This window comes from Bombyx mori, chromosome 23, assembly GCF_030269925.1.
Source record: "Bombyx mori chromosome 23, ASM3026992v2".
NCBI lineage: Eukaryota > Metazoa > Arthropoda > Insecta > Lepidoptera > Bombycidae > Bombyx > Bombyx mori.
The window spans coordinates 8,362,932-8,382,487 of record NC_085129.1 but is presented as its reverse complement, the minus strand read 5'-3'; the positions used below and the strand labels follow the sequence as shown (position 1 = coordinate 8,382,487).

Genomic DNA, 19,556 nt, shown 5'->3' with positions numbered 1-19,556 from the left:
ATTACCTACCCACAAACCTTGTAAAAATAAAACAATTTTAACAAGATAATAAATGAATATAATAATATAATCGACGTCGTAATATAATGATATATTTATGATTAATTAATTAATACTGCACCAAAAATGACAAATAAAGAACACAATAATTTATTTATCTTTGCGGAACAACAATGTCCTCTAAGAACTGTGCGAAACATCGCACCGCCTGCAGCAACGCGGCAAGCAGTATCGACAGAGACAAACTGAGCAACTTTTCGTTCTCAGTGTTAGCGATTTCGTTGTTTATAGGAACTAAACTTTGATTGGTATCTACATTGGGTATACCGGAACGATCAGGATCGGTGTAACTCTCATTAGCACCTACGTTACTATCATCGTCACTCAACTTATTATCATTAACATCACATTTCAAATCTATCACAATAAATTCAGGAAGATTGTTTTCACTGTCCGCACCGTCAGAGACGTTCGAGAGCGTCTTTTCGTTCTCGTTTTCGAGAACGTTCGAATCATTAAAATCGGTCGAACAACTAGGAATTTCATTCCATCGAACATCACGCTGAGATTCATTAGTTAGGCACTTAGTTTTAACTTCACAATCATTATTGCTTGTTGAACATAAATTTTCACTAACATTTTTATTAATTAAATTATTTTTGAGAGATTCGTCGCTATCTACCGAAGACATGCCGCTGTCGTTGTCCTCGACAATGTCTATTTCTTCGGGGAGACATTCATTGTTATTAGTCTTGTTCTCTATCACTATAACTTTCGTTTTACCGAAGCTACCATACGAAGGTGAGTTTGGAGCTTGGTTCGCATTTGTTGGCAACGTGCCCACAGTGGGCACGGCCTCTGGTCAAGAGCTCTTACCGCGTCTAACGCTGCCCTTTATAACGGCAGTGCTAGAAGTGAACTCTTGAGTACCAAATAGACTATCTATGTCCGACAATGACCCATTGTTCATAGAACAGCCGTCATCGAGCAGTAATTCCGATCGCAATCCCTGAAAATTAACAAATAAAATCTTTAGTTGAAACTTGATAATTGCGACATACAATACGTAATTACTGGTGGTAAGAACTCTTGTGAGTCCGCACGGGTAGGTACCACCGCCCCGCCTATTTCTGCCGTGAAGCAGTAATGCGTTTCGATTTGAAGGGTGGGGCAGCCGTTGTGACAATGCTGAGACCTTAGAACTATATCTCAAGGTGTGTGGCGCATTTACGTTGCAGATGTCTATGGGCTTCAGTAACCACTTAACACCAGGTGGGCTGTGAGATCGTCCACACCTCTAACCAATAAAAAAAAGGATTAGGTAGGAAAAAAAAGAAACATTATTTATGAGTCCACAGCCCAGTGTCTTTGTCGTTGGCAATAACGACGTTTAAACTGAAGAGCGATCATTTCAAACGAACGAAATAATTGTTGTTGTAATCATTTTGTTTAATTCTCAACTTTTTTAAAACACACTACTTAAGACCTTTTGAGTTACAGTAAAACTTACCTCGGAAAAATACTGATATTCTCTTTGAAAAGTAAGAATGAATACACAGAATATTGCAGCCGACAAATTGCTGCAAAGAGACGTTGTTATATAACAGAAGTAAATCACGCCGGAACCACCTGTTTAAAAAACATGTTTTGCTTCAATATTAACAGATTAAATCAATTTAAGGAATAGATCCATCGAAAAAAATATATTTTACCTGCTGGTAAAGTCGATGCCATGGTCCCAAATATTGCCATAACAATCATTATTAGGAAGCTCACTTTGGCAAGGCATTGCCGAAGCAATAGTAAAAATTTATCATAGAATAGAGTTGAAATATATGTTGTGATGATGCACTGAAAATAAAAATGAAAATAAATATTTTTATCTTATTATCTTATGTAAATTTCTTTAGCATAGCTATTCCGGACGGCCACCGCTCAGGTTTCGGCCACCACGTGTGATTTTTAGACTTCTTACTCTCGTTGAAACGTGGTGGCTCGAGTATTGCCGCAGTGGCTGTCGCGGAACGGGTGCTGGGATTGGTTCGAGGAAAATAACGAAGGCTTCAGTATGGCGTTCACACGGTCCTCGTGGCTTGACCGGCGCAGGGCGTAGGAGCGAGTCTCTTCTTGTTCGGTTGGCTCTCTCCTCTTCTTTCGGAGAGGTCTTGACTCGTCGGCTCGCTGTCTCGAACTGAATTTGCAGCGAGGTAGGCCCCTTATTTATGGTCGCCCACACGCACTCGGCCAGCGCTATTATGAGTCCGAGCACGGTGGGCGTCCATTGTTCTCTCGGCCGCCTCGCTCGCCTATTGTTTGCCTAGTCGCTCTATTAGTCGCCCGTATTGTGACTCGCTCCTGCGTTCCCACGCCAAATTAAAGACCACGAGGACCAATCTTTATTTACAAAATAATATTTACAATATGTACGAATTAACTTATTTCTATGTTTTAGCTATTTCTATTCTCTCTATTTATTTCACAGTTATTTTTCACATACTATCTATTTTACGGACATTTTTCTATTATAACTATTTATTCTTTAACTTATTTTAACATACTATTCATTTATCTGTTACGGACATTTCTATTATTTTACAGCCATTTTAACGTATATTTACTATGTTTTCTATCTATTTTTAAAACTATCTATGTCCGTCGCGAACATCCTCCCGCCGTGCAGCGTCGTTCACGTCGCTGCATCCTCCTTGGTGAGCGGCGGACATCGTGGGCAGCACGATGATCTTCTTTGCCGGGCGTCGCAGGATACCGCCGGCGGTGCGCACGTCGACCACTCGAGTGATGCCGTCGGCCCCCGGGTAAACCTCCTGGATGATCCCTCGTGGCCAGGTGTTCCGTGGGTTCGTTCCGTCTGCTATTATCACGACGTCGCCTATCTTCAGGGCGGGCCCGCGGCTGTGGGGCTCCCGCCGGTTCTGCAGGTCGGGCAGGTACTCCCGGAGCCAGCGACTCCAGAACACATCTGCCAGACGTTGAGCTGCGCGCCAGTGTGCGCGCCCTATGAGGTCGGCGTCGTCAAACTTGCCCGGCACGGGGACTCGCGCCGGGCCTCCCAGCAGGAAGTGGTTCGGTGTCAGAGGGTCGGGATCGTCGGCGCTCACCGATACATGGGTGAGAGGTCGGCTGTTCACTGTGAACTCTGCCTCTGCTAACAGAGTGTGAAATATTTCGGGCGTCGGGTGCCTCGGCTGTTCCGTGGCCAAGAGCGCGGCCTTTACCGCCCGCACCATTCTCTCCCAGGCGCCGCCCATGAAAGGCGCGCCCGGTGGGATGAAGCGCCATTGTATAAGCCTTAAGCTCGCTTCATGCTCAGTCGCCTTGTCCATAGCTTGGCGCAGCTCCTTGTCGGCACCCCGTAAATTGGTGCCGTTGTCGCTCCATATCTCCGTCGGGGCTCCCCGGCGCGCGATCATGCGCCGGAGTGCCATCACTGCTGAGTCCGTGCTGAGGCTCGCTGCCGGTTCTAAATGCACCGCACGCGTAGTGAGACATGTGAAGATGGCCACGTAGTGCTTCTGGGTGCTTCTGCCGGTGGTAACTTGATAGGGCCCGAAGTAATCGAGGCCCACGTATGTGAATGGTCGCCGATGGTGTGCCAGTCTGCTCGGTGGGTGATTGCCCGTGGCTGGACGCGGTGGTGTGTCCTTGCGGATACGACACGGAAGACAGTTGTGGATCACGCTCCGTGTCACTGGGCGTAGGCGTAAGACCCAGTACGACTGTCGGCATTCGGCGATCGTGGCTTCGGTTCCGGCGTGGTGCATCTTTCTATGGATGAAGTCTATCATCAGTCTCGTTTCGCGTCGGGATCCGTCTAGCACGAGGGGCGAGGTGATGACGTCAGCTCCCTCTATGTTGCCGATGCGTCCGTTTATTTTCAATATCCCGTCCGTGTAAGTTACGGACAAGTTTCGCAGTCGGCTCGCTGGGGATATTTGTTTCCCTCGCTGGAGCGTCAAAATTTCTTCCTCGAAGGCCGCCCGCTGGCTCTGTCGCCAAATGAGCGTCTCGGCGCGTCGAAGCGTGTCGGCGTCTAAAGTTTTCCATTGAATGATTACTTGCTCTGGCGTCCGCGGTGTGTTCAGCGGGGTCTTCGAAGTCATCTTCTTTCTGTTTTTCTCCCACGTCGGGTCCGAGCGCGGGTTCCGTCTGGTCCTCTTGTAATAAGTGCGCTCGCGACTTCTGCGGCATAGGTCGACGAATTGCAGTATTCGCCCCGTTGCACGCAGGTACTTTTCCCATTTTGAAAAGCGTCTTGGGTCCGGGATCGCTTCGCCGAGGCTCTCTCTGCTCACGGCGAGCGTTGCGCACTTCTCTTCACCCGTCTATTCTGCCCTTCTTGCAGTCCGTTGTACGGGCCAATCATCCGGATGCCGTCTTAGGTATTCCGGGCCTATGAACCAGCGGTGGTTTCTTTCAAAGCCGACGGGTAGTTCTCTAGTGGCTTCGTCGGCGACATTTTCTTTTGTGGGGACCCAGCGCCATTCCTCCACAGTGCTGTTCTCTTCTATGGTGGCGCTGTCGGTCCAGAACACTCTGGTTTTCTATTGTGATCTTCCGTGACGGCCGCGGCCATGCGGCTGCTCATCACGGCGGCTTGTAGCTCGAGGCGCGGTACCGAAGTTGGCTTCTTCATGGGTGCGACTCGGGCTTTGTTGAGGGAGGTCCTCATCTCCCCGTCGGGCGTCTCCACGCGCCAGTACAACGCGGCGTCGTGGGCGTACTTGCTCGTGTCCACGTACATGTGGAGCTTGAGGTCGGCGGCGTCCGGGTACTGCAGTCGGTTCTTCACGCAGATGGTGGTTGCAGGTGCGCTTGTCGCGCCGAAGACGATGGACTTCATCCGGTATTCTATAGGTTCTCGTGAAGGGTTTTCCCTCCACAAGTACCGGAGCGCGTCGCGGTCCTCGCTTCGGACGCCTATCTGTATGAATATCTCCGCGATGTCCACGGAGACGGCGACGGCGTGCTGCCTGAAGCGCATCATCGCTCCGGGCAGCGACTGCAGCAGGTCCGGGTCGGTGAGCAGGAAGTCTTTTGGGCTTCTTCCCTCTATTTTTCGCGTCGTGCATGATGCGAATCTTCTCCTGCTTCTTTGGGTGTGTCACGTCGAAGAGTGGCAAGTACCGGGTTCGCTTCTTCGTACCCGTCGACGGAGCTACTTCGGCGTATCCTTTCGCTACCAGCGCTTTTGTTCGTTGCTTGTAGCGCTCTTTCAAGTTTGGATCCTTCTCCAGTTTCTTCTCTACGGACGTCAGGCGATTCAGCGCGGCTTCAAAATTGTTGGGCATCTTCAGGCTCTCCTCACGCCACAGCAGTGCGGTCTCGTAGCGGCCGTCGGGTTGCTGTTGAGTGGTCTCTCGCAGGATCTTCAGCGCGCGCTCGTCCGGATCGTTCTTCGGTGTCTTGGCGGCGACGGTGAGTCCCTCGATCGCGAAGTAGTGCCTGAGGGCTTCGTCCATGTTCGTGTCGACCGTCGTCGCGTGTCCCACGAAGTTGACGCGCTGTCTCTTGCCTCCCGGGCGTGCTCCGTGCACGACCCACCCGAGCGGAGTACGAGACGCCACTGGTTGATCGCGTCGTCCCGTCCGCATCTCCTCCGTCACCAGCAGGTGCCAGTTGTCTTGGCCGATCAGGATCTTCGGCGAGGCGTAGCTCGTTTTGAAGTGATGGCGGAGGTCGGTGAGGTGATGGCATGACGCGAGGACTTCGATGTTCAGTCGCTGTGGTGTTAATTTTAAGCCGTTGACTGTCCGTAGGTTCAGTTCTTGCGGTTCCCCCGTGCGTCCGCATAGCTTCAGCGGGACGCGTCGTGAGCGTGTTGCGTCTATCTTATTGTCTCCGATGGCAGTGATGAAGAGGGGTTCGATCGGTCCTTTGGCGCCCACTCGTCTCGCGAAGTCGTCGTCGATCAGCGAGATCGTTGACCCGTCGTCCAGCAGGGCCCATGTATCTGCTTCTCCCGCCGGTCCGATAACGGTAATTGGCGCCATCTTTAGGTAGGCTGTCGCACTTCTTGCGGCCCACGTCGAGGTGACCGCCTCTTCTTTTTCCTTCGGCTTCTGCCATGCTGGCTTCTTATGCAACAGCTCGTGGTGCGTGCGTTCACAGCTGTCGACGCCGCACTTCTTCTTTTTGCATACGTGTCCCCGGGACCGGAACCGTAGGCACCGGAAACACAAATTTTCACGCTTCGCCATATCCCAGCGCTCGCTGATGGCTGCTCTCTTGAATTCGGGACAATCCTGTGGGATGTGCCCCGGCTTCTGACATGCTGCGCATTTCCTTTCTTCCTTCGCTTGCGTGGTGTGCGTCCTCTGAGGCATGTTCACCATCTTCCGCCGACCGCTGGTGTTCTCCACTCTCGTCTCTGGCTCCGGCTGTGCGTATGGGCTGCACAGGTCCGCCTCGCGTTGCAGGAAGCGCGACAGCTTGACGAGGTCCGGTTCTCCCGCCGGTTGAGTCGCTGAGAATTCGAACCAGCGGTGGCGTAGAGTGGACGGCAGCTTCTCTGATGTGATGTTGGTGAGCTCCGGATTGTACATATAATGTACGCGGTCGAGGGCCCTCAGAGCGGCGACGACGTTGTTCACCTTGTTCGCGAATACGCAGATGTCCCTCGGTGTGTCCGTGCAGCGTGGCAGCGCGCGCAGTCGTTCCAGCTCCGTTGCGGCGATCGCTTCTGGACGTCCGAAGCGCGATTCTAGAGTCCGCATGATCTCGGCGGGCTCGGTGTAATGCAGCAACAAGTTTTCGACCGCTTCTCTTGCTCTTCCTCTCAACGTACGCCGAAGTCTCGCTGTGTTCTCTGCGGCGCTGTAGCTGTCCGCTGATTCGGCGTAGGCGACCTTGAAGGAGAGCCATTCTTGATGCGATCCACTGTACACTGGAAGCTCCCCGTAGTACCGATGCGATGGTCCGGGCCTGGCTTGGCGAGCGGCCGTCGCGATGGCAGCTGCTAGTTCGGCGATGTCGCTCTTCGGTGCGACAGGTGCGGCAATCGGTGCCGCGGCAGGGGCCGGTAGCTTCAGCTGTTCTATTGGTGCGGGAAGTTCCAGTTGCGGTTGCTCGATGGTGGCTGGTGATCCGTGTGTTGGCTGCATTACTCTTTCTTCGACTCCCTGTAGCGCGATCGATCGTTGCTGACTGAGCCATGTATCGATGCGCTGTGATTGCTCGTTCTCGTCCTCCGTGAGTGTTGTGCGCGCATCTTCCTCCTCTTCAACGAGCGCTTCGGCTTCTAATGTTGAGATGCGGGCGGCGGCGAGCTCTGCTCGGAGTCGGGCTTGTTCTTCCTTGACGCGAAGATGCTCTTCCTTGAGGCGCGCCATAAGCAACAGCCGTTGTGACTGTTGACTCGACTTTCTCGAAGATCCTCGTACTGGTGGCGCCATCCCGTCGCGGAGTGTGGAGCCTTCTTCTGTCGTCGAGATTTTGGCAGCGGCGTCCGTGATGTGGGACCCGTGTACTATTTGATTGGCCGCGAGCGCTGACTCTTTTCTGTTCTGGCTCGCGGATACGACGCTCTCCGTTGCTGCGTCGCCTGAAGTTGTTGCCGGTGTCGCGGTGCTGGGAGGTCTGACCACTCGACGACAGACCCCGCTGTTCGGTCCCGTTGGCGACGCCGGCGAGTATTGCGTAGGCAATATTTGGCGGGAGGGGGGCATCGCTTGTGAGCCCCGCGGCACTCCCGGACACTTTTCCACTTGGGAGGAGGGTGCCGCCATCGGTGGCGGTCCCTGCGTCACTCCCGAACGCGGCGCGGTTGACTGGGAGGAGGTTGCCGCCAACGGTGGCGGTCCCTGCGTCACTCCCGAACGCGGCGCGGCCGACACAGCTCGTTGCTGTGCGTCTTGCGATGTTGAGCCCGAGACAGCTTCGTTGCCGGGCCGGTCAAGGCGTGACGACCTCATCTTCTCGGACCGTGTGAGCACCATTTCTTCAATCTTCAATCTTCAATTTTCTTCGATCTTCCTCAAATGAATCCGGCTCTCGAAGGACCAATATTCCGGACGGCCACCGCTCAGGTTTCGGCCACCACGTGTGATTTTTAGACTTCTTACTCTCGTTGAAACGTGGTGGCTCGAGTATTGCCGCAGTGGCTGTCGCGGAACGGGTGCTGGGATTGGTTCGAGGAAAATAACGAAGGCTTCAGTATGGCGTTCACACGGTCCTCGTGGCTTGACCGGCGCAGGGCGTAGGAGCGAGTCTCTTCTTGTTCGGTTGGCTCTCTCCTCTTCTTTCGGAGAGGTCTTGACTCGTCGGCTCGCTGTCTCGAACTGAATTTGCAGTCAGTCAGTCGGGGTCGTCGTACCCCCTTGCGGGGGCACGGAGCGGGCCTCGGGGAAACCCCTTTGCCCGGGCATATAACTCCCCGCCTATCGAGGCAGGGGTGGTGCGCTGCAGGACTGAGTGAAGCAGGCTTGGAGTTGTGATGTTGGGTGGGACCGCTTTTTCTTCTTTCTTCCTTCTCTTCTATCTTCTTCGTCGTCAGCAGGGGGCGGCCGCTTCTCTCCACAATGTTTTTTTTTTTTTTTTTTTTTTTTTTTTTTTTCTTTTTACAATTTAATATTAACCTAACTTAAGCTAAAGTAAACCTAACTTAATCTAACTTACATCTAAGTGACAGCAGCGCGCCGTTCCTGCACTCCGTGGAGTGCCGGGGCAGCGCGCGCCGTCACACCTAAACCTAAACCTAATCTAACTTAACCTAACATAACCTAATCTAACCTAGCATGGGGGAGAGAGCAAGCCGCACTCCTCGCTAGAGTCCTCCCCCTCCTCTCCCCATTGTTACAATTTTGATGGGAGGGAGGACTGTAGCGGGTATGAACACCCCATCCCAAAAGGGGGTGGGGGGTAGGGTCAAAGCCCCTAATGGAAATGAGGCTGCACCTACGGGGTGCAGCCGCGGTCCCCATACGGGAGACCCGCCAAACGGGCAAGAGGCGTGGGACTAGAGGCTGATGAAACTCAGCTCCGAGAGGGGCGCTCATAGGTCCTCCCCGGCCTCACAGCCGGCGAGGAGCTTTAACTCCGAATGATCGTCGGGGGTACCAATAGCTCCCGCGGCAACGCCGTACCATCCGGTGGTCTGGCGTGCAACGGGGCTATGTTGTGGAGATGCTCATGGGGCCCATTTTCGGCTCGCTCGTACATATTACGGGCGAGCCTAGTCACAAACTCCACGAGCGACTCCACACCTAGGTCCCGGGCAATAACGTCATTTCTGACGTACTGCCCGGCCCCGACGATAATGCGGAGGGAAAGACTCTGCTGGGCCTGCAACCTAGATCGCTGGGACGGCGACAACAGGTGATACCAGGCCTCAGCAGCGTATGTGAGGCGGGAACGGACGTATGTCTTGTAAATGGCGAGTTTGGTCCTGGTCGGAAGCCCGGACGCAAGCACCGGCCGCAACAAGAACCTGGCCGCGCGAGTCTGACCGATGACTCGGTTGACGTGCGCGACCATGCTCAAGGAGCGGTCGATGTCGCATCCGAGATACCGGACCGTGGTCCTGAACTCGACATTCACACCTCGGAGGCTGAGTTTCTTTGGGACGACTCTGATACGGACCGGACCGTAGAGTAAGGCCGCGGTCTTTCCCACATTGACCGCGACTCTCCAACGGTCCAGCCACTGGGGCAGTAAATCCAAAAGCCTCTGCATCCTCATAATGGCTGCAGAGGGGAACGGAGAGGACGAGAAGTAGGCCGAGTCGTCAGCGAACAAGGCCAACTTCACGTCCTCCTCCCACGCCCGAAGGTGACCCTCCAGTGTGGGGATGTCATTAGTGTAGAGGGCGTATAGGATAGGTGATAGGACACTACCCTGGGGAACCCCGGCCGTAATGGGACGCACGGAAGACCGTGCGCCCTCGACCGCGACAAAGAAGGTTCTGCCCTCCAGATACGACCCGAGCAGTCGCACGTGAGCGTGCGGTAGGCCCGCGTCCCGCAGCTTGTGGACCAGCCCCTCGTGCCACACACGGTCGAAGGCCTTCTCGATATCGAGAAGGACCGCGACCGTGTATTGGCGCGAGTTTCGCCGGTCCGCCAAGTGATGCAGGACACGGGTCAGTTGCAGAGTCGTCGAGTGGCCGCTTCTAAAGCCGAATTGCTCCGGCCTGAGGAGAATATACGGCGATATTCTCCTCAGGAGCAGCCGCTCGAACAACTTGCCCACGTGCGACAGCAAGGTAATCGGTCGGTAACTGGAGGGCTTTCTCCTGTCCTTGCCGGGTTTGGGCAAGACGATAATCTTGCCCAATTTCCAAGTTCCAGGGAAGTGTCCTACCCTGAGAATGGAATTAAACAATCGTGTCATTGCTGACACGATTGAAGGAGGGAGATTTTGTAGGGCGAGGGGGGGAATACCGTCCTCGCCGGGGGCTTTGCGCCTCTTCATCAGCTTGATGAGGAGGCGCACCTCCCTGGGAGTGACTAGATCGTCACCTCCCAGCTCGACTCCCGGCGATTCCGGTTTGAGGAGTTGGATTACGCCCTCTGACACCTCCCGATGGAATGCAACCATCGAGGGTGCAGAGACATTCGGAGTGAACTGCCGCTCCAGCGAGTTGGCCAGGACTTCAGCACGAGCCAACGGTGTAAAACACCGTCTTCCCCCCTCGTCCTCCAAGGGGCAAGTGGGGAAAGGCTTGTTCGTGAGCCGGCGACAGATGCGGTGAAGGGGGGCCATCGTACGGTCGTCGGACGCGTCCGACAGTCTCCCCTCCCAGGTGTCACCCCGGTAAGTCCGCATCTTAGTCGCCAGCTCATCCTCAAGTCGGTTTAGCTCGCGCTTAATCCTGGGACACCTAGATGTCGCCCAGAGCCTCCTAAGTGCCCTCTTCCGACGAATTAACGTCTTGAGGTGCACCGGGAGTTCCGCTCTGGGCCCCCCGCTGGGTACCAGAGTCGTCGCTTGGTCCAGGGCTCCCCTGATGGTGTCGACGAGACGGGAAGCCGCCGTGTCGACCTCATCAGGGGTAGACGGGTCTTGAAACAAGGATTGGTCGGCCAGCAGTCCCGTAAAGGACTGCCAGTCGACCCTAGGCCTGAGAGGGGATGTCGCGACCCGAGTGAGCCCCAAACCCACCGTGACCAAGATCGGTAGGTGAGGGGTACTCAGGTCGTACAGTGCCTCTATCGCTAGAGGGCACCGTAGCCCCTTGTGAACACACACGTCCAAGACGTCCGGTTGGTACCGGGCCAACGTTGGAACGTGGGTGGGTTCGTTGGGGCCGACCACGCAGTAGTCCCCCCTTTCGGCATCCTCGTACAATCGCCTTCCGGGCGCCGTGATGATTCGGGAGCCCCAAGCGACATGTTTCGCATTGAGGTCCCCGACCACCAAGGCCGGATGGCGATCATGGTTCAAGGCCCGTCTAATATCGTCCTCGACAAAATCAGGACCCGGGGGTCGATACGCGGCATAAATCCGCAATTCGGCCCCCGGTACGTGGACCCTCACCCCGACCGTTCTGGTAGAGGTGAAGGTCAGTAGCTCAAGCTCCTCGTGCACCACGTCCCTCCTGACGAGCGCCGCAGTGCCCCTGAACGGGCGCCCGTTGGAGGTCAGTTCGTCCCGTCGGTACACGAAGTAGTTGGGCATCCTAAAATCTTGTCGAGGTTTGAGCTTGGTCTCACCCAGGAGGATAACCTGCGGGTCATACTCCTGGGCGAGTCGGATCAGCTCCGACCTCCGGGACCCTATCCCGTCGGGGTTCCAATAGATGATGCGCAGCTCCTGGCTAGCCATTGAGCTGCGCAATCATCCGGTAGAACCCCGCGAGCAAGGCCCCGAAGGGACTGGCTCCCGAGGCGATCTCTCGGATTACTCCGGAGATCACCTCGGACAGTTTCTCCCACAGGGAGAGGAGCCAGGCAGCGAAGCCGGCAGGCTGCGTGTCCTGTCGACCACTGCGCCGCTCTCTCTGCGGGCGGGGTGGTAGTGGGGGCTGTGGGTCGCCCAGAGTGATATTTACGTTCTGGGACGGGTCGATGTCTATTGTCTCCATGGGGCATGGAGGTTCAGTCGTTATCGGAGGTTCATTCGTTGGCGCAACTTGGCCTTCCCTAAGGGCAGCTGCTTCTTCCATTTCCTTTTTTTTCCTTTCTTTGGCCTTTATTTTTTTCTTTTTATTTTTTTTTTGGGTTTTGGTTAGGGCAGGTTGCAAATTAAACACTGCCTTGTTGCTAACACGAGGGGCAGGTCGCGGCTTTGTAGCCTGTCGCTGTGGGTTCGCCTCTGCCATTAGGGTGGCCGCTGTTGGGCTGGCCTCCACAGTGGCAGGTTGTCTGTTAACCGGAGGGAGAGTAGGGGCTTGGGATGTCTTTCCCTTGCCCTTGCCCTTCCGAGATGGGAGTGGAGCGATACGTGGAGCGGGGGTAGGGGCTTGAACGGCACGCGTCGCTGGCGGTACGGGAGGAGGAATAGTGACCCCCATCATCCGTGCCCTCCTGCGGTAGACCACACACCGCTTGTCAACAGCGGCATGGCCCCTCCCGCAGTTGGCACAGGTGAAGGGTCCCTCCCTTGGCCTCGGGCAGTCCGCCACGATGTGCTCACCCGCACATCGTACGCAGCGGACCGCTCGGTGGCAGTTGCTGGAGGCGTGTCCGAAGGCCTGGCAGCGATGACACTGCGCAGGTCCTCGGCTCGAACGCCATCCCTCAACTGACACCCCCGGCAAGTACATCAGTTCTTCAACTGCGTACAAGCGGGCGAGGTCATCTTTCGAGAGGTGGTCCAAGGTTACGTAAAAGACGCAACCTGGCCGCCCTCTCTTGGCCCGTATACACCGCGCGTAGCGAGCCGGAAACCCTAGCTCCTTCAGGGAGTTAACGATTTCTGTCGGGTCGGTGTCGGCAGGCAGTCCTCGAATAGCCACCCTCGCCGGGATCTCCTCCTCCAACGCGTAACAATACCATTTAATGGCATTGTCTGTGGAGGAGACCCCGACGAGATAGGCCTGGACAACCCTATATTCTTCTCCCGACGCAGGCAGAAATCGAAACCCTGTTCCATATGGACGCACAGATGGGGCCCTCCCCAAGCGCTCCCTTAAGGCCGCCATATGGCGGGACCAATTGGGGAGCGCCTCGACCATAATAGGGGGATGGCGGCGGGGGACCACGCTGTTACCGGACTTACCTGGAGCAGGGGGATTACATTGAGTATTTTTGGTGGGAGCGAATTGCTTGGCTGCCATAGCAGCGTATGAAGTTGAAGGGGTCGGGGACTCGGGTGCACCGGTCGTAGGTTTGGAATGTTCGAGGTCCATGTACCTTGTTGATTCAAGGTTGCCCACTGTGCAGCTTGTAATGGGGGCACCTCTGCGCGGGATTGTTGGAATGGGTGAGATTGGAGGAGAGGGAGACCGAGGAGGCGTACGCAGCTGCTTAGCTGCTGCAGCCACGGCCGTCTCGACACACATCCTCGGTCTGGGAATGGGCTTGCGAGTGGGGGGGGACTCCTTACTCGAGGAAGAAGAGGAGCGAGAAGAATGAGTTACATCGGACTCATATTCTGAGTCCGTTGTCTCGTAGGAAGTCTCCTCGCTGTCCTCATCCTCTTCGGCTTCATTTATTGATTTGGACGAGGGTCCAATTCGGGGTCGTTTGTCCTGGGCTTCGGAAATGCTTCGGTCGGACTCGGATCTGACCTTCTTTCGCGGCCGAGGGGGTCCAGAGCGATCCGTCAACGGGGGAGACGAAGTTTCCTCTGGACGAATCCTCGGAGTCCCCTGGGCTGCGACCGAAGGCCTGGGCCGGTCGTCCTTTCCGGAGTCCATTTCCGGGCCGGTGGGTTGGGAGCGATGGGCGAAAATTCCCGCCATCGCTTGGCGTCCCTTGCGGGACGGACCGGGCGTGCTGATAATGGGGGGAGATGTCCCCCCCGACATGATATTGGCTATCTAGTGGGCAGCAGCAGGGTCACCAGGCATCAGTGCCTTATTAAATTACAAATGAATTAGAAATATATAAAGATACAATCCCTTACGGGGGTTCAGACCGACTGAATAAATACTTATAAATAATATTATATATAAATATGGTTCCGGTCTATTGATGCTACTTATATAACTATTGGACTATATAAACTTGCTAATTTGGAAAGAATTCGAATAAAATAAGTAATAAAAGAAGTAAAAGAACTAACTACACAATACCATACAATAATACGATAACAGACAACGAACATACGTAGTCATGCATTGAGTCAGCGGGTTGTCTGCAGGCAGCCGCTGACCACGGCTTCGACCGGGAGCCACGAACCTAACACCAGATCAGTGAGATCGATGTCAAGCCCGAGCCCACGGTCGCGCGATCAATACCGCTGCTCCCTACCGACTTACTCACCAAGTCAATGCGACCCAGAAACAAACAAACAAACAAAGAATAATTTGGAAATTACTGGTGTTAGTTAAATTAACATCAGCTTTTTCACGAACAAACAAGACGAACAGGCAGGTTAAATCGGTCACTAAAAATTTAATTTAATACTACTAACATAAAACGTAAAGGTAAGCTTACAATCTATGGGCAGTCGTCAGTCGGATTACGTAGCTAAATTAAGGTAAAAAAAATTAAATGTATTGAAATCTAAAAATATTAAAGTGAAAGAGGGTAGAAATGGAGGAATTCTGTAATTTGGAAGAAGGAATGTGTGTTATTTCAATTTAAAATAAAACAACGATTCCTATTGGCTATAGATGTGGCAAAACAAGTGATGCGATAAGGGATTGTTGTAAAGCTGAGAGCAGACTATTAATTTAAAATGAATTAATTTAATTGATTTTTTTATTTTTATTTATTTATTAATTTATCAAAACTAGGTTTAACTGAGACTAAGGGGGTGGAAACTATGGTGGTAACTATACTAACTAAAAACTATTATTTACACTAATCTAAACTAAACTAACTAAGGCACCTACACCCATGTACTCTAGCCTATACTGATCCGACTGCCAGTTCGGGTTTAGAATTCAGCCCTTCCTAGCCCCGAAGGGTAGGGGAGGACTGGGATCGGACACAGGTGGCCAGACTCAGCGGCGCTAACGTAACTCAATTTTATTCTCAGAATAAAGTGAGTACGCAGCTTAACAGGTATGAACGACACCTACCCGCAATTAACAAATGTTAAGAAATAAAGTGTCGTTCGACTTACCTGGTCCCGGGTCCCGAATTTGTTCTGTTCGGAGCGTTGACAGCGCGCCTACACAGAACTTCCAAGAGTTTTGTACACTCGCGATGAGGAGAGTATCCAAGTCAGCACAGCCTTAGTTCACACGTCCGTCACTCGCACTGGTACCCCGGGGTATGTGTGAATTTGCAGCGAGGTAGGCCCCTTATTTATGGTCGCCCACACGCACTCGGCCAGCGCTATTATGAGTCCGAGCACGGTGGGCGTCCATTGTTCTCTCGGCCGCCTCGCTCGCCTATTGTTTGCCTAGTCGCTCTATTAGTCGCCCGTATTGTGACTCGCTCCTGCGTTCCCACGCCAAATTAAAGACCACGAGGACCAATCTTTATTTACAAAATAATATTTACAATATGTACGAATTAACTTATTTCTATGTTTTAGCTATTTCTATTCTCTCTATTTATTTCACAGTTATTTTTCACATACTATCTATTTTACGGACATTTTTCTATTATAACTATTTATTCTTTAACTTATTTTAACATACTATTCATTTATCTGTTACGGACATTTCTATTATTTTACAGCCATTTTAACGTATATTTACTATGTTTTCTATCTATTTTTAAAACTATCTATGTCCGTCGCGAACAATAGCTGCCCTTTGAGGGCGACTACTTCACTAGCCTCTATTTCCAAAAACATTCAGTATTTTAAAAAAAACCTTAAGTCATTACATTAAGAATTTTTGAATATCATACATTTTAGATTTTAGTCTATTATTTTAGTCTTGCTTATTCACATCGATTAAACTTATCAAAATTAAAAAAACAATTGAAAATCCCTAAGAATTGTTATTCATATTAAATTCTTATGAACACTTAAAATCAGGTGGATTGTGAGATCTGCTGTGTTATCTTTATGTTGCAAAAATCATGCATCTCAATTTGAAAGGCCTTAAAGAATATTCGAAAAACAAAACTAGACTCATCCTTCATGCCTCAAGGTGAATATTTAGAGGTTGGCTTTCTATATCACACCAAACAAGCCATGTTATCTATAGAAATAAATAAACAATCTTGTGCTAAAAACCAACTCCACTTTTCAATAATGATTATAAAATTAAAACAATGTTGTACAAGTAAAAAAATTTGGAAATGTAATTATGTTATAAAATCTAATTTATGCAATCAAATTTTAATAAATAATTAAATTCTAATATTCCATACCTGGATCCATATATATAACGTGCCAAATCCACATATAAAAATATTAAGTGCTATTATGAAAGTGTTATCAACCTGAAAAGATATTATCAACTATGTCAGTGGATTAATTACAGAATTCAGCAAGTAAGATTATATAACATGAAAATTACACAAAGTGTTGGCCATCTGCAATATTATAATTACTCAATGCAATATGGAGGTGTGAAATCCAGAACTTATGAAATATTAAGTAACTATAATAGCTTCTTATTGTGTTATTGTATTATTGTGTGCAATTATTATTATGCTACCTTTATGAGAGAAAGCACACAGAAAATCCATTTTACATTGCTCTAGGTGAGCATGAGATGAGTACTGAATTACCAAATGTTACAGCTTCCAGAGACCTCTTTCTTATATCTCAATTTCTGCCGTGAAGCAGTAATGCGTTTCGGTTTGAAGGGTGGGGCAGCCGTTGTAACTATACTTGAGACCTTAGAACTTATATCTCAAGGTGGGTGGCGCTTTTACTTTGTAGAAAAAACAAAAACTAAGTCAAGAAACTAAGTCAAACATTCTACCACTAGTAAATGACAATAGGCAATAGCAGTACATTGGTATAATACTCAGATAGCTCTGGTGCTTTGGGGAATCCTACAGTTATATTTTATGAAACCCATGGGTAGATAGAATGGTGCCATTCTAGGCAGGCACCTCACAACTAATTTGATAAAAATCTAAATCAGAATTCTAAATTATTAGTATAATGATCATCGCTAGAACTTAAACTAATAAGATGAATGTAAAAAAGTCTTACGATTTTAATCTTACCTTAAATAAAAATAGAAATGCATAAATCAGAAAGCCCAAATAGATAAATGAGACTGAAAAGGAAGCAATCCTGTTTGCAAAGGAAGTCACATTTGGATTTGGTGTTAATGAACCAAGTATTTGAATTTGCTGATATCTGTCATAAATGATTTTGCCAGCTGTAAAGAGATGTTAGTTCAGTAGTAAATTTGTTAAAAACTCAAGCCAATTTCAGCATTCATTAGTCACTCACTAAAAAACTTTTTTGCAAAATCTATTGGCACATTTACCAAATTGAAGACAGATGATATGAATTATACCTTATAAAAAATTATAATGTGGTGGTGGTATTTATATTTATAATTTATATATTTCTTTTTCAGTTATAAATTTTATTGATAAGGCAATTTCTAAGCTTATATGGGTACTAAGCTTGTATGGGTATACTTCGAGTAGGTTAGTACGTAGGCAGGGAGGTAGTTAAGCCACAAAACAATTATGGATTCTAATTTGAAGGGTTACATTACAATGGAGACTTCAAGCTCATGACCCAAGGTGGTCAGTGGAATTCATATTGTGATTTCTATGAGGTTCAATAACCATTAACACCAAACAGGCTGACACTTAAGCAAAATATTTGTTATTGAAATTACTTATTAAATTTAAATATGAAATTTTTATCACTCAGTTATTCAGTGTTTGCAATTTTGTTTTTGGAAGACATTGAACTAATTCATGTTTAGAAACAAACACTCATTATTCAGACTACTATACAGACTAAATTAAGTAAGTAAGAAAATAAGTTCCTCTCACCTATTGCCCCACTGGCAATGTACAAAAAAGCAAGGCCAGTATCCAAGGAATTTGTTTCTTTAAGTATTTGAAAACAAATTCTGAAAATATGAAAACAATCTGTTTAAAATTCCTTGAAAAAGGTGGGAAAGTTTCATTTCAGAAATGCTTTGTACAAATCATTGGTCTATTGATTGATCTAATCGACAATATTGTAAATTAAACGGCTGATCATTTTTAGAAAGGCTATGCAACAAACAATCACAGAAAACGATTTCATCAATCACTTACGATGTAATAAATGTTGAAAATAAAATGATTAGCCCAAACTTGAAAAGTAACATTATACTAAAACAATAATATTTATTTAGTTACGATAATAAATGAAAACAAACTCAATATTAACAACACAAACAACTTAACTCTGCAGCAGCAGGTGCTGAATGCCAAAGAGTATGTATTGTATGTAACACTACGCTGAATGCTGAAATGCTGATATTATGTCAGAAGTCTCAAATTAAGTGTCTAATCTATGGTCTCAAATAATGTGTTTAATACCGTACAATGGGGTAAATGGGGACAAAATCGACCTTCAGATTGAATTATAAAATAGTTCCAATTGAATAGTCACTGCTCAACCAAAGAAATAAGTTGAGTCTTGAACGTACCTAGGTGATAAAAACCGTTACATTATTTTAATTATTCATTTTAAAGAAATAATCGGTAAAATAATGGCCGTCCCAATTTACCCAGCGTCCGGGGTAAATTGACACGGTTAAGGGTTAAATTGGGATATTTGTAAGGGTTGTCAACTCGCAGTAATGCGATATATAGGTAGGTGCCATATAATTATTTATATGGACCGAAATGATGAATACAATCCATAATTTAAGCACAATACACAACATAGTGTAAATTAAGCTGGTTTCTATTCCGAAGCGATGTGACGTGAATGATAATCAACAATACAATGATCAAAAAAAGTATGTGCATGTTATATTTTAGAAAATTATTATTTAATTTCCTTAAAAATCACAACTCTGAAACAAAATCATAAAAAAGAATAAAAAATAGAAAACAAAAGGACTGGAAATGCATTAATACAATTTTATTTAATCAACATTTTCAAAATGATCTTTGAGCAAGAGTAAGATATCAGGTGAATAAGATAAAAAAACAGCTTTATCTGATAACTGCCAATAATAACAAAAATAAAAGAAATTCTTTCTAAGCTAAATAACTAAATTCAATTAATTCACTCACTCATAATTGGATATCTCGGATTTTTAATTAATGTTACATTTAAAATCTGAGGCCTGTTTTTATTTGTGTGTGTTCGTTGTGAATGTTAACATCATGATTCGACGCGTGAATAGATTCTGAAACAACAAAAGTTTTGATTCGTTTGAGTTCTTTTAACTTTTAATTTTTTTTATTGCTATAAAGAACATACAACCGAGCAGATATTACAAGGTAAATGTCGCGAAAAAAAGTAATTATATATATACTTTTCTTTTACCTATAATACTTACATAAACTAACTGATAAACACATTAACCTTCTTTACATCACGCAATT

At 48.8% G+C, this 19,556-nt stretch overlaps 1 protein-coding gene across 1 annotated transcript; it reads right to left on the bottom strand.

Annotated features, from left to right (window-relative positions):
• Window positions 1–35: 35 nt before the first annotated feature.
• Window positions 36–18,522, bottom strand: LOC101743519 (uncharacterized). The gene is made up of 7 exons (XM_062675196.1): window positions 18,270–18,522; window positions 18,000–18,079; window positions 17,208–17,365; window positions 16,398–16,469; window positions 1,713–1,851; window positions 1,511–1,629; window positions 36–1,009 (listed from the first exon to the last, which is right to left on the bottom strand). Exons 1-7 carry the CDS (start codon window positions 18,320–18,322, stop codon window positions 863–865), a joined length of 768 nt encoding a protein of 255 aa, XP_062531180.1. The 5' UTR covers window positions 18,323–18,522; the 3' UTR covers window positions 36–862.
• Window positions 18,523–19,556: the final 1,034 nt, after the last annotated feature.

Excerpts from the sequence above, each read along its gene's own strand:
- LOC101743519 (XM_062675196.1), bottom strand. The coding sequence starts at position 18,322 with ATGTTACTTTTCAAGTTTGGGCTAATCATTTTATTTTCAACATTTATT. Across the intron at positions 18,080-18,269 it reads TTTTCAACATTTATTACATC|AATTTGTTTTCAAATACTTA; the intron begins GTAAGTGATTGA and ends TCATATTTTCAG. Across the intron at positions 16,470-17,207 it reads CATTTCTATTTTTATTTAAG|GTTGATAACACTTTCATAAT; the intron begins GTAAGATTAAAA and ends ATATCTTTTCAG.